At 39.7% G+C, this 13,514-nt stretch overlaps 1 protein-coding gene across 1 annotated transcript in view; it reads right to left on the bottom strand.

Annotated features, from left to right (window-relative positions):
• The window catches only part of Larp1b (La ribonucleoprotein 1B), a 98,639-nt gene that overhangs the window by 75,289 nt on the left and 9,836 nt on the right, over positions 1-13,514 (bottom strand). The window contains 3 exon segments of the mRNA XM_037206564.1: positions 2,177-2,342; positions 12,349-12,523; positions 12,880-12,939. Coding sequence (XP_037062459.1) covers positions 2,177-2,342; positions 12,349-12,523; positions 12,880-12,921 — 383 coding nt within the window. The 5' untranslated portion in view covers positions 12,922-12,939.

Genomic DNA, 13,514 nt, shown 5'->3' with positions numbered 1-13,514 from the left:
ACTTTTAAAACATAGGACATCTAAATTTGTCTTGTGCGCAATTCAGTCAAAGTGCAAAGTTCTGATAAAGGCTATTTTACTGGCATCTCAACAACACTAATAAATCTTTTACTCTTAAATAATGAAAAAAATCCAAGTTATACGTTCTGAAATTTATTGCATCTCAGTACCTAATTACAGTGCCTCAGAATCTTCAAATGCCTGAGATTATAAAACCTAGGACAGTACCCTGGACACTGACGCAGTCACAAGTTAAAATTGTACTTAGATGCAATTCCTTAAATCAGTAATAAGCTTCCCTTTAAATGTAATCTATTGTGAAGACCAAACTACATAAGTAAATCCACAAAACACTATTTGCTATAGTCTATGCTAGGTTATAAACATAGAAGTCTGTAGATTTGAATGACAAGAGATTGTTCCGCCAAAAAATAATCAGTGTTAAAATTTAACCTAGTGTGGTAACTAGCTAGCACTTGGGAAGTTGAGGCAGGAGGGACTAGGAATTTGAAAGCCTGGGCTCAATGAATGCCTATCACAAAAGGAGAAATAAATCATTATTTATTGTTATTGTTATTATTATTATTATTATTATTACTGATATAAAAACTTCATTTAAAGTGGTTGAGACTACCCATTAGGAATAGTGAAGCATATTACCTTAAAATTTATTCAGCTACCTAGTTAGCTTAGTTGGTTAGAGTGTGGTACTAGTAAAACATATTTAGCACCAAAGCACAATGAAAACTTAAAAACAAACCAACCCAGATAGATCCCTTCTCTAAGTAGTAGCCTAGAAACACAAAGTCTAAAGCAGGACTCCTCAAGGCCACAGCTCCACTGAGCAGAGTGCCAACCAGCTTCCCTAACTGATACTCCACTGGTCTTGCCAAAATCCCTGCCTGAAATCCCTGAAACAACAAAAAGGAGTCCTGACTAATGACTGATATTTTGCTCAGTGTCCTTGGGGACATACATGTCCTACCTTAGCAGCTCTGCATTCTACACTGCATGACCAGAAACTGTCAACAAGGAAGCAGCTCTGCTCCTCCCTCACCCGCATGAGCACAGTGGAGGCCGAATATCCTGACATGGAGTTGCATGTTTGTTCACTGTCAGGTCTAGAAGGGACCTAGCAGTAAGAGTTACAAAAAAAAAAAGACAGGATAATGGTATGAAGTTGACAGGCACCTTCTGGCCATAAAAAGGCCCTTTCCTCAACCCTACCAAAGGAAGCAAGAACAAAATAAGCAAGTTGCTCTGCACTGAGAGTCCATCCCATCTACCACCAAGGCAACCAAAGGGCCTGGCTGATGCCAATGAAGAAATTAACTTCTAGTCACAGAAGAGGGTCCAGTTTCTTTTTTATAAAAAATGGCTGTTTTTTAAATGCTTATGCCCCCTCAAAAATAGTCCATTTTCCTTTACCATGCAAGAAAGAAAAATAATTAAGGCTTTATCCAGTTGGTTACACAAATCACTTGGGAAGGTTTCTCTTTTTTTGTCTTTATAAACCTATCATCAAAATACAATGCATATTTGAAACAAACAGAGGGCTAGAAAACTATTACAGAGAACTAAGGTCTGAACTAAAACATTCATTTAATAGACGTCACAAAGAAATAAGAGCATAAGCTAAAGAGCTTCAAAGATTAAAACAGGCAATGCAGAAATCAAAATTAAAAGACACTGGGCACCATTTTATCATTTACAAGTGTTTTTATTATTGTTATTCTTTATATGAGACAGGGTTTTGTTCTGTGTCTCAAGCTAGCTTTGAACTCACAGCAATTCTGCTTTAGCTACCCAGTGCTGGAGTTACAGACATGTACCACCACACCCAGCTCATTTACAAATTTTAATGTAAACATCTATTTGCAAAGGAGACACGTTTTACTTAATTTCAAATAATATGTAGAACTTTTATGGACTTTTTTTGATATTTACTCATTAATTATGCAATGACATTTTAACTAGTCTTAGGAAAATGACAGGAATGTGGAGAAAATTTTGTAGATACTTATTTTATCACTGTCTCCTAGAAAAAAATCAAAATAATATTCTCATTCTCTAATTGTTATTATTACATTTTTGGAACTGTGATAAAGTAGTCAAAGACATGTAAGTTTGCTGCAGAAACAGACTTCACTGACATCCCTGTCTGACATCAACTTACATTTGGCGCTTAATGTACTCTTTCAGCAGTGTTTCATCCACAGGATAGACCTGCACCCCTGTGCCATCGTCGTAGTAATACATCATGCTGGTGTTCAGCTCTGTGGGAAATGGCTGATCAGTTCTTTCCCCTGGCTCTCGATAACCATAGGAATAATCAAAGTTCACTGGACACAAATAAAGTAAAAGAAAGGTTACAAGTTAAAAAATAAGGAAGCCATAACTGTAAAGAGAAATCCAAAATGAAGAAGTTAAAAAATAAATAACTAAATAAAACAAATTTACTGTCAAACCAAAATAATTAACAGAAACATTGTGCAAAAGGGTCAGTAAGATGACTCAGCAGATAAAGGCCCATGTCACCAAGTCTAATACCCTGAGTACAATCCCTGGGTCACACACGGTAGAGAGAACCAACTCTGTAATTTGTCCTCTGATTTCCACATGCACACCATGGCACACTCACCTAAACACACACACACACACACACACACACACACACACACACACACACACACAAATAAAAAAATTAAAAAATTAACATAATAAAGGGTACGAGAATATTTGCTAACTTTTTTCAAAGCTCATATAATTTAAAAGAGGGGGAGGAATCTCATGTCATACATCTAGAGTTTCCTCGACCTCGGCCTCTTCCCCGGCCCCGGCCTCTTCCTCGGCCTCTTGCGGAACCTCGGATGGTACCACCCTCACTTCTCACACTGGATACTTCATCTTGATCATCTCTCTTTTCTCTATCTCTTCTCCAACCTTAAAATAAAATTTTACATATTCAAATTTGCAATAAAATAACACAATCATTTCTATGAAAACATAGTAATTACCTTCCCCCATTTTTTCTCTTTGGATTTTAAATTTTTATTTATTCTTTGATTATTTCATGTGTTTACAGTGTATTTTGATTATAGTCATCCCCTACCTATCTCTTTTGGACTTTTTTTTCAGGCAAGGTTTCACTATGTAGCTGGGGCTAGCATTGAATTCAGAGATTTGCCTCCCAAGTGATGGGATTAAAGGCATTAACCACCAGGTCTGGCTCCCCTTTGTGGATTTTGAGCTAGTATCTTACTATTCAATCCAGGCTGGCCTTGAACTCCAAGCTCTTCCTGCCCAAGACTTGCATGGTACCTAGATTATCAGGCAGGATCTACCACATCCTCTCTCACTCTTATACTAGTTGATAGTAGTCAGCCTATCTTTAAACACAGTAAGAAATCCAAGGGGACTGTTAATAAGTGGTAGGGATAAGGAGTGTACTGGGCATATAAAGAACATTCTATAGCAAGTAAATGACACCTTAGAAAGACAAAGAGGTCCTCTGCCAAGAATGTGCTATGATAAACACATTCGCAGTGTCCCAAGGCTACTGAATTTATATGTAAAACTCTTCTAAAAATACACTTTCCATAACACATGTAAGGAAGAGATACCACCATTCAAGTAAAAGGCATTTGTTTTAAAGAAAAGAGAAACTGAAAGCACACACACACACACACACCTACACAAAATCCAGATAAGATACGTGAAGAACAAGAGGAATTGGATCTATAACATACACTCTACCTCTCTCACTCTTCTCTTTATCTCGTTTTTGGTTTTTAGAGACAGGGTTTCTGCATAGCCCTGGCTGTCTTGGAGCTTGCTCTGTAGATCAGGCTGGCCTCAAACTCAAGAGATCCGCCTGCCTCTGCCTCCCAAGTGCTGGGATTAAAGGTGTGCACCACTACTGCCTGGTCCACTGTCTCTTGTTTGCAAACATACGTACCACGAACAAGAAAATAGCTAACAAGCAAAACAAGAATATATAAGTAGCCAATGAACATAAAAAATGATGCTCCATCTGACTGGCCCTGAGGAATGAGCCACCTATCCAGTCTGATAAGCATTCTAAAGTCCTGCGGTATCCACTGTTTCATTTTGTTTTATTTATTTATTTTTTGGTAATATAGAGCATCAGAGTCCTAGCTTAGTATTCTACAAATGAAGTATACTATGAGCCCTAACATGCTGACCAAAATAGAAGAGGTAGGACGTTGTATACTGTTAGTGTGAGTGAAAACATCAACTTTAAATTGGAATAATCCAGTAATTATCAAAATAAACAAATTATAGAGACAAGATTTTTCAAACTCATCCTTTTGATGCTGGTGAGAAGAGGGTGAAATGGAGTTATCTTGTGTGCTATTTAGATCACTTTCACTCATTAGACAACACTCCTAGCATCTATCTATTCATCCCTCAGTAAGGACATGCAACATTATCTCCCCTACTGAGAGCCAACTGCTCTAGACCCTATAACTCCATCTTCAGTGCCAATTTAAAATTCCTTGTAGTGTGTGTGTGTGTGTGTGTGTGTGTGTGTGTGTGTGTGTGTACTTATGTCTACCACATGTGAACAGCCCACAGATGTTAGAAGAGGCTCCCTGGGTCCCTTGGAACTGGATTACAGGTGGTTGTGTGCTGCTGCTACCGCTGCCTTGTGGGTGTTGTGACCTAACACTGACCTTCTACAAGAGCAGTAAACATTCTTAACCACTGAGCTATCTCTCCAGCCTCTAAAATATTCCTGCGAAAAATGGTTGCACACACCTACAACCCCAGCTAGTGGTAGGTTGAGGTAGGAGAATTTTGAGTTCAAGACCAGTCTGGGCAACAATACCCAGTGAGATCTTATCTAAGATAGATAAGCCAGATATTTCCTTCCTCAACCCAAAGTAGGCCTTATTTTAAATCACACCATAATAAACTCCCAAAAAGTTTAATGTGATTTAAACATAAATGTCATTTTAAAAAGTATTTAGGGCTGGGCAAGTGGGGGTGCACGCCTTTAATCCCAGCACTTGGGAGGCAGAGCCAGGTGGATCTGTGAATTTGAGGCCAGCCAAGTCTACAAAGTGAGTTCCAAGACAGCCAAGGGCTGTTTTGCAAAGAAACTCTGCTTTGAAAAACCAAAAAGTATTTAGATGATAAGTGTTGTTTGTGGTGCACACTTTCATTCCAGTACTTGGGAAGCAGAGGCAGGTGGATCTCTGGTCCAAATAAAGAGAGCCTGTCTCAAAAAAGAAAGCATTCCAAGTATTCCTACTAAAAGTTTGTAATTCAAATCTAATCATAAGGAAACATTACAAAACCCAAAGTAAAGAATATCTGTTTAAAATAATCCTATTATATTGCCGGAAGTAGTGGTACATGCCTTTAATCCTAGCACTCAGAGGCAGAGGCAAGCCAATCTCTGAGTTCAAGATTAGCATGGTCTACTTAGAGAGTTCCAGGATAATAATCCTATTATTTAAAAAAAAAAAAAAAAAAAAAAAAAGATCAACATCAGGAAAGACAAAGAAAAAGAACTATTAAGACAATGATGGAGATTAAGGAGAAAGACAACTAAAGCAATGTGTAATGCCAGATCAGACTGGGGAGACAGAGGGCTATAAGAAAGTCTACAAGTCCAGAGTGATGGCACCTTTCTGTAATCACAGTATATGGGAGGCTGAGGCAGGAAGATCATAAGTCTGAGGTCAGGTACATAATAAGTGCTAAATAGTGAGAGCCTGTCTCAATATAAAGGAAGATATAAAATAAAAATAAAACCAAAATTGGACATAAGGTTATTGATAGTTACACTGTGAACATTCAGCTTTGTTTTTAAGTGCCATATTACACTATTCTTTAGATATGTCTTCTAAAGGTGTGTAGGGTTAGAGATGTGTTTACTCTATACAGCTCCAATGATAAGCACTAAATCTATGTTCATTTGAATTTCATGGCACTCTTGAAATGACACTTACTTCGTGTATCACTTTTCCTATTACTGTGAGCTGGTTTATTCGCTTCAGGTTGACATCTAGAGCTGTTCCGGGACCCAGGTCTTTCCTGGCTGTCTGGTCTCACATCTTCTAAGTGGAGTGGTACCCATTTGTGCTTATTAGCTTGACGAAATAAAACACACAAAGTAATTACACGACAATGTACAATTTTCATTAAAGCTCTGCAATTCTGAAAGCACTCTGAATTTTAATTAAAGATTCAGCTGCCTTTAAGTGGATTATCTGTAGACTGCCAAAAGAACCCTTTTCATTCTTACAGACTGATCCTTGATAAGTTTGTGCAAATATTTCAAGTGAAATAATAGCAAGTAAAAAGCCAGTAATTAAAAACAAATCAATCAAACAAACAAAAACCCCAGGGGCTGGGAAGATGAGTCTGTTAGTAAAACACTTGCTGGCCAAGCACCAGGACCTGAGCTTCATTCACCCCAGAGCCCACATCAGAGCAGGGGAGACAAGACAGGAGGATTCCTGGGGCTTGCTGGTCAGTAAGAGAACCCATCTCAAACAAGACAGAGAGCAAATGGCCTCCATAAACATCCATATCCACACATAAACACACAGAAACATAAACAAAACCCAAAACAAAACTAAGTAGTTTCTCAAAGCATGGAAGGAATAAACGTAAGATGCTTCCTCTCTGACACAATTTTCTTTAGTTATTATATTACAGCTATTATATGGCTCATGCCTATAATTCTAGCATCTGAGAGGCTGAGGCAAGATGATTTCAAGTTCCAGTCTATGCTGAGATACACACCAAAAAAAAAAATTCCAGAGGAAAAAAAACAGGTGGTTGTGATGTTAATTCGTTTTCCTCAAGACAGGGTCTCATTATGTAACCCTGGCTGTCCTGGAACTTGCTCTGTAGATCAAGCTGGCCTTGAACTCACAGAAATCCACCTGCCTCTAACTCCCAAGCGCTGGGATTAAAGGCATGCACCACCACTGCCCAGCAATGACATTAATTTCAATTGTCATCTTGAAGGGATTTTGAATCACCAAGGGAAGGGATTTTTCTAGATTCTGTTAATTAAGGTAGGCCTCACTTAACAGTGGCCAGCACCATTTTATGGAGTAGGCATGGGAGTAAGAGGAGAAAAAGCAGAGCAAAAGCTTCATGGCCTTCTGCTTCATGACTAGGGGTGAAATATAGCCAGCTGCCTCAAAATCCTGCCTCTATGGCTTCCCTATCATAAAGGAATGTATCCTTTAACTATGATCCAAAATAAATCATAGCATCAGGAAACGGAGCTTATCAGGTGTGGTGGCTGGTTCAAGCCTGCAATTCCAGCACATTGTGTGTTGAGGCAAGAGAATTAAGAACTCAAAGCCAAACTGGATCCATAGAAAGACTCTGTCTGAATAAAAAGACAAAAGATGGGCAGAGGCAGTAAGAAGAGAGGACAGGAGGAGGAGGAAAAGAAAAGAGATACTTTTGTTGGGGACCAGCAATATAAAAATTGTTTTGGTTGCCAGGCATGGTGGTGCACATCCTATTCCCAGCACTTAGGAGGCAAAGGTAGGGGGATCTTTGTAAGTTTAAGTCCAGCCTGGCTATATAGTGAGTCCCATGACAGTCAGAGTTAGGTAGATCTAGTCACAAAAAAAAAAAAAAGTTATACTATAGTAAATTTCTGAAAATCTTTTATACTGATTCCATCATTAATGTCTCAAAATGCTTAGCATTTGGCCCAATGTGTATTTTTCAACCAAATTAAAAAGAGGTAGGAGAAAGGAAAGATGACCGAAATACTGATGGGAAAAAGAATACTATGGCTGGCAAGATGGCTTAACGGGTGAAGACATCTACCAAAAGCCTGATGTTGTAGAATATTTGTTTACACTGTGAAGATGTGTCTTTTCCAAGACATCTTCTGATTGGTTTAATAAAGAGCTAATTGGCCAATAGCTGGGCAGAAAGGTTAGGTGGGACTTCTGGTGACAGACAGAACTCTGGGAAGAAGGGCAGAGATGCTGAGACTGGGAGGAAGCAGGATGGGCACTAAGCAGTAGAATGTACATTAAAATAAATGGACTAATTTAAGTTGTAAGAGCTATTGGGACAAGCTTAGGCTAAGGCTGAGCTTTCATAATTAATAATAAGTCTCTGTATCATTAGTTGTGAGCTGGTAGCCCAAAGGAAAGTCTGATTACAGCCTGAGTTTGAGCCTTAAAATCCATATCATAGGAGAAAATTGACTCCTGCAAGCTGCCTTCAACCTCCACATGCATGCTGTGAATGCATACACTCATATGTGGTGGTGGTGGTACATGCAGAAGCAATGAGAGGGAAAGGCAGAGGCAGAGGCAGGCAGATTTTTGAGTTGGAGGCCAGCCTGGTCTATGAATTGAGTTCTAGGACATCCAGAGCTACACAGAAAAACCCTGTCTCCAAAAACCAAACAAACAAACAAAACCTTAAATAGCATAGGAAGCCTGCCCCATGTTATCTACCTTCACAACCCAATCCCATCCTTGTCTACGTTATCTTTTTGGTTTTCCAAGACAGGGTCTTGATGTATAGCCTTGGCCAACTTAGTACTCACTAAATAACACAGGCTCGTCTCAAACTTGCATTCCTCCTGCCTATGCTTACACATGTGTCATAGGTGTGTGTCGTACACGGAGATCAGACAACCTTTGGAGTCATCTTCAGAAAAGCCACCCATCTCCTTTGAGACTAAGTTTTCCACTGACCTTCAGCTCACTAGTTATGCTAGACTGGCTGGCCAGTAAGCCCTACAGAACCTCTGCCTCCAACTCACAAGTCCTGCCATTGTGCCCCACTTTCACATGGGTTCTGGGGATCAAATTAGGATCCTCATGTATGGATGTCAAACACTTCTGGGCATGATCTAACTTTCCAGTTCCTCAAGTCCTCCTTTAAGGTAAAAAACAAACCAGGCATGGTGGTGCATGCCTTAGATCCCAGAACTAAGGAGGCAGTAAGCTCCAGGCTAGTCAAGATTATGTAGAGAGACCTGTAGTGGTATTTTCTCTGCCCATGACCTTGGGCTAAACTCTTATAAGGAGTTGGAGAAGGGGCTGGGCAACTGGAGAAACTTACAGCTACAGAGACCCTGTCTCAAAAAAACAAAATAAATAAATGAATAAAGTTAAAAACAAAAACCCCAAAATGTGCTAGATTTGATGTGCTGGCTTTGCATGCAAAAAAAGTGCTTCTGGCTGGGCAGTGATGGCGCATGCCTTTAATCCCAGCACTCAGAAGGCAGAGGCAGGTGAATCTCTGAGTTCGAGGCCAGCCTGGTCTACAGAGAGAGTTCCAGGACAGCCAGGGCTACAAAGAGTGCTTCAAGCCATAAGACCAGAGTTGGAGACTCTGGGACTCACATTGTGGAAGGAGAGAACCAACTCCTACAAGTTATCTTTTGCCCTCCACATGCATGATGTGGTATATGCATGCCCCCACCCCCATGCATAAAATAGAATAAGTTTGCCAATATTATCATCTTCATCAAAAAAACACATAAACAGTAGGTGCACAATTCATGGACTTAAATATGACCTTAATTTACATATATATGTGTGTGTGTGTGTGTGTGTGTGTGTGTGTGTGTGTGTGTGTACCAGACATTAAGCATTGACCAATTAATTTCAATTGAAGCAATCAAAACAAAGACAAATTTTAGAGCAAAATGACAAGTCTTTCAGAAGTATGAATTCTAGATAGCCATGAAGACTAAGAGGCAGAAAAAATGTTGAGTGATAAAGCAGTTAATGAATAGGGAAAATTTTTTCAATACTTACTTATTTTGTTCTAATATTTGAAAGCAGTCAGGTTTTGCTCATTAGAGCAAAGGAGTCTAGCTCTTAACTCAACAGCTAAAATTACTTAATAAGAGACAATGATTCAGCCAGGCATATTGGCACACACCATTAATCCCAGTACTTGGGAGACAGATGCAGGAGGATCTCTGTGAAAGGCCAGACTGCTCTATAGTGAGCTTCAGGACAGCCAGGGCTACATAAAGAAATCCTAGTTCAAAAATACAATAAATAAAAATAAATAAAAGGCAATGATTCAAGTAAGTGCTTAGTACATGATAATTTAGTATTGACAACAAAGAAGTTAACTGCCATGTGCTACACCATCGAATGTATCTTGGTGTATAATTTCACCTATGCAGAGTAACTGCTTCAGTGCCTGCTACAGAACAATCCTTTTTGTCCACCGAATATGTATTACTCTCACTGGTTTGATAAAGAGCTGACTAGCCAATAGGCAGGAAGAAGTTAGGCAAGAGAGCTAAACTGAGAGGATGCTGGGAAGAAGACGGGCTGAGTCACGGGAGTTGCCAGCCGGACACAGAGGAAACAGGAGATGAACGTGCCATCCTGAAAAAAGGTACCACCATGTGGTAGAGCACAGATAAGAAATATGGGTTAATTTAAGATGTAGGAGCTAGTTAGTAACAAGCTGAAACTATCAAATGAGCATTTATAATTAGTAAGTCTCCATGTGGTTATTTGGAAGATGGCTGGTGGGACAGAGAAAGTCTGCTTACAAGTGCCTTCCCAACACACTCAAAACCTTAATTTTAAGCTACATGAACCTTGCCTGTATCTCCTGCTGCTCATCCTAGGCTCAGAACCCTGAATGAATATAGGCTTCCACCAACCCTGTCCCTAAACACATTAGGAGTCCAGGGGTGGGGGGAAAGGAAAAGAATTTAGGACAGTAAGTTTTTCCTTCATAGCTTAATTTTTCAGGGAAAACCTTGACTAAGATTGGAGCTGGAGAGGTTACTGTTCAGGTTAAACGCAAGAGCTGCCTTTCTGGAGGACCTAATTCAAATCCTAGCACCCATGTTGGGGGACTCAGAACTGCCTATAACTTCAGGAATCAAAACATCCTCTTCTGGATTACATGGGTATCTGTGCCTACACACACACCAACACACATGTACACACACACACACACACACACACACACACACACACACGGTGATATTTTATTTGTGCTTTAATAAATAAAGCTTGCCTGGAGATCAGAGGAAAAAGGCCAGCCATTATAAGTAAACAAAGAAGTCAGCAATGCCCTTAACTTAGCAGGCAGGATCTCTGTGTATTCAAGGCCACACTGGAAACAGAGCCAGGTGTGGTGGCACATGCCTTAATTCCAACACTAGTTAACCATGGAGGTCTGAGGTCTGTATAGACAGAAAGACAGAGCTGTGTAGGAAAAAAAAGTGATGTAGCTGGACAGAGAGCAAATCAGATGGCAGAACAGCCAGGTATATGTGTGTGGGCAGACAGGAAGTAACTTGGAAGCTGCAGAGTTGGTGAGGTAAGGCTGGCTGGTGGCTTTCCCTGTTTTCCTGATCTAAGGCTTTCACCCCTATATTTGGCTCTGTGTTTTTTATTTAATAAGACCAATTAGAAATTCATCTACACGCATACTTGCACATAATTAAAAATCAATCTTTAAAAAACTGTCAGGTGTGAACTGTGAAGACAAAAGCAGGTGAGTTCCAGGATACCCAGTACTACATATTGAGACTCTGTCTCAAACCAAAAAACAAAACAAAAATCTTTAAAATACTGACTAAAATTGTTCTTACTTTTACTCTTAGAAAACCAGGGGCTGGTTGGGCGTGATGGTGCACGCCTTTAATCCCAGCACTCGAGGCAGAGGCAGGCAAATCTGTGAGTTCCAGGACAGCCTGGTCTACAGAGTGAGTTTCAGGACAGCCAGGGTTGTTATGCAGAGAAATCCTGTCTCAAAAAACAAAAAACTAAATAAATAAATAAGAAAACCAGGGGCTGGAGAGATGGCTCAGCAGTTAAGAGAACTATCTGCTCTTCTAAAGGACCCAGGTTCAATTCTCAGCACCCACATGGCAGCTCACAACTGTCTGTAACTTCAGTTCCTGGGGACTCAACTCCCTCACACAGACATATATGCAGGCAAAACACCAATGCACATTAAAGAAACAGTTTTTCCATTTTCTCAGAATTCTCTAAAAAGCTAAAAGCATTTTCAATGTAAATTTAAAATTAACAACAGTATTACACAACTTTCCAAGAAAATCTACAATACCTATAAGGAATTTCACTCCATTTTTTTGTACAAAATATAGTTTAAGCAGGGTTGCTACACAGAGACGCCCCTTCTCGACAAACCAATATATATATGCAAAATAAATAAAAGGGGGTCAGGATAGAAGGCCAAACAGGCCAAACCTGCTGCAGGTGGTTTAAAACCCAGCATATGCATGTGATGACAGAGAGCAGCTAACTAATAATTCATCACCACACAGTCTTCCAAAACTTCAAGTTAAAATGAAGACACAGGCCAGCTGACCTCTCTTCCGCTGGCTGCTTGACTGAGCCTCATCCTCGCTGACATTCTCAACAGGACCATCTAGTTTTGCTTCCCGGTTCTCTTTGCTCTCATTGTTGCTTCTTTTTTCAATCTTCTCTTCTTTTTCTTTTCTGAATTGTGGCTTCTTATTTCCTTGGCTGATAACATTCTGAGACTGAAAAAAAAAAAAAAAGAAAAGAAAAGAAAATGTTCTGAATAGAATCATTTCTATTAACATTTGACTTAAAAAAAAAAAAACTGGGCTGGGCGGTGGTGATGCATGCCTTTAATCCCAGCACTCGGGAGGCAGAGGCAGGCTGATCTCTGTGAGTTCGAGGCCAGCCTGGGCTACCAAGTGAGTTCCAGGAAAGGCGCAAAGCTACACAGAGAAACCCTGTCTCGAAAAACAAAAAAACAAAACAAAACAAAAAATCATGCACACACAAAACCAACCCAAAGCTACAGAGAAACCCTGTCTTGAGGAAAAAAAAAAAAGAATTTTCTTTTCAAAAGACTTAAATACATACTTACCCCCGTGTTCACTAATTCACCTGGTGTTGGCCAGTTTGCCATATCACTGAAGTCACTAGCCTAAAATGTAATAAAATAATTGTTACAACTGTAAATGATTTTTAGAATTTTTCGACAGAAAAAAAGTATTTCTAAATGTAATTTTTGTTGCCAGGCATGGTGGTGCATACCAGCAATCTTGAGCACTTATAAGTAGGAGAAGTAGGAATTCAAGATCAACCATGGGCACAAAAGGCTAACCTGGGCTACAATGAGACCACCCATCCCCTCAGCAAAAGCAACAAGCTAAATATAGTGGCACATGCCTTTGATGCCAGCACTCTGGAGGCAGATGCAAGTGGATATGTGAGTTCAGGCCAGCCTGGTCTACATAGTGAGACCCTGTCCCAACCAAAGGGGGAAAAAACAACAGCAAAATCAAATAAAGTAACAGAAATTTTTAAAATCACCTCTGTGTACTTATATAGACTTGGCAAGTTAATTCAAATATTTCTCAAACATTTTGAAGTAAAAATTCAATGGTCTAGGATTAGACTTCAAAAAGAATTTTCAAAATCAATACATTTAAAAAGTACATCCTGGGGACTGGAGAGATGTCACAGAGGGTAAATGCACTGACTCCTCTTTCAGAGGTC

This window comes from Peromyscus leucopus, chromosome 6, assembly GCF_004664715.2.
Source record: "Peromyscus leucopus breed LL Stock chromosome 6, UCI_PerLeu_2.1, whole genome shotgun sequence".
NCBI classification, from domain to species: Eukaryota; Metazoa; Chordata; class Mammalia; order Rodentia; family Cricetidae; genus Peromyscus; species Peromyscus leucopus.
Note: the sequence above shows the minus strand (reverse complement) of the source record. Positions and strands in the feature narration are given on the sequence as shown.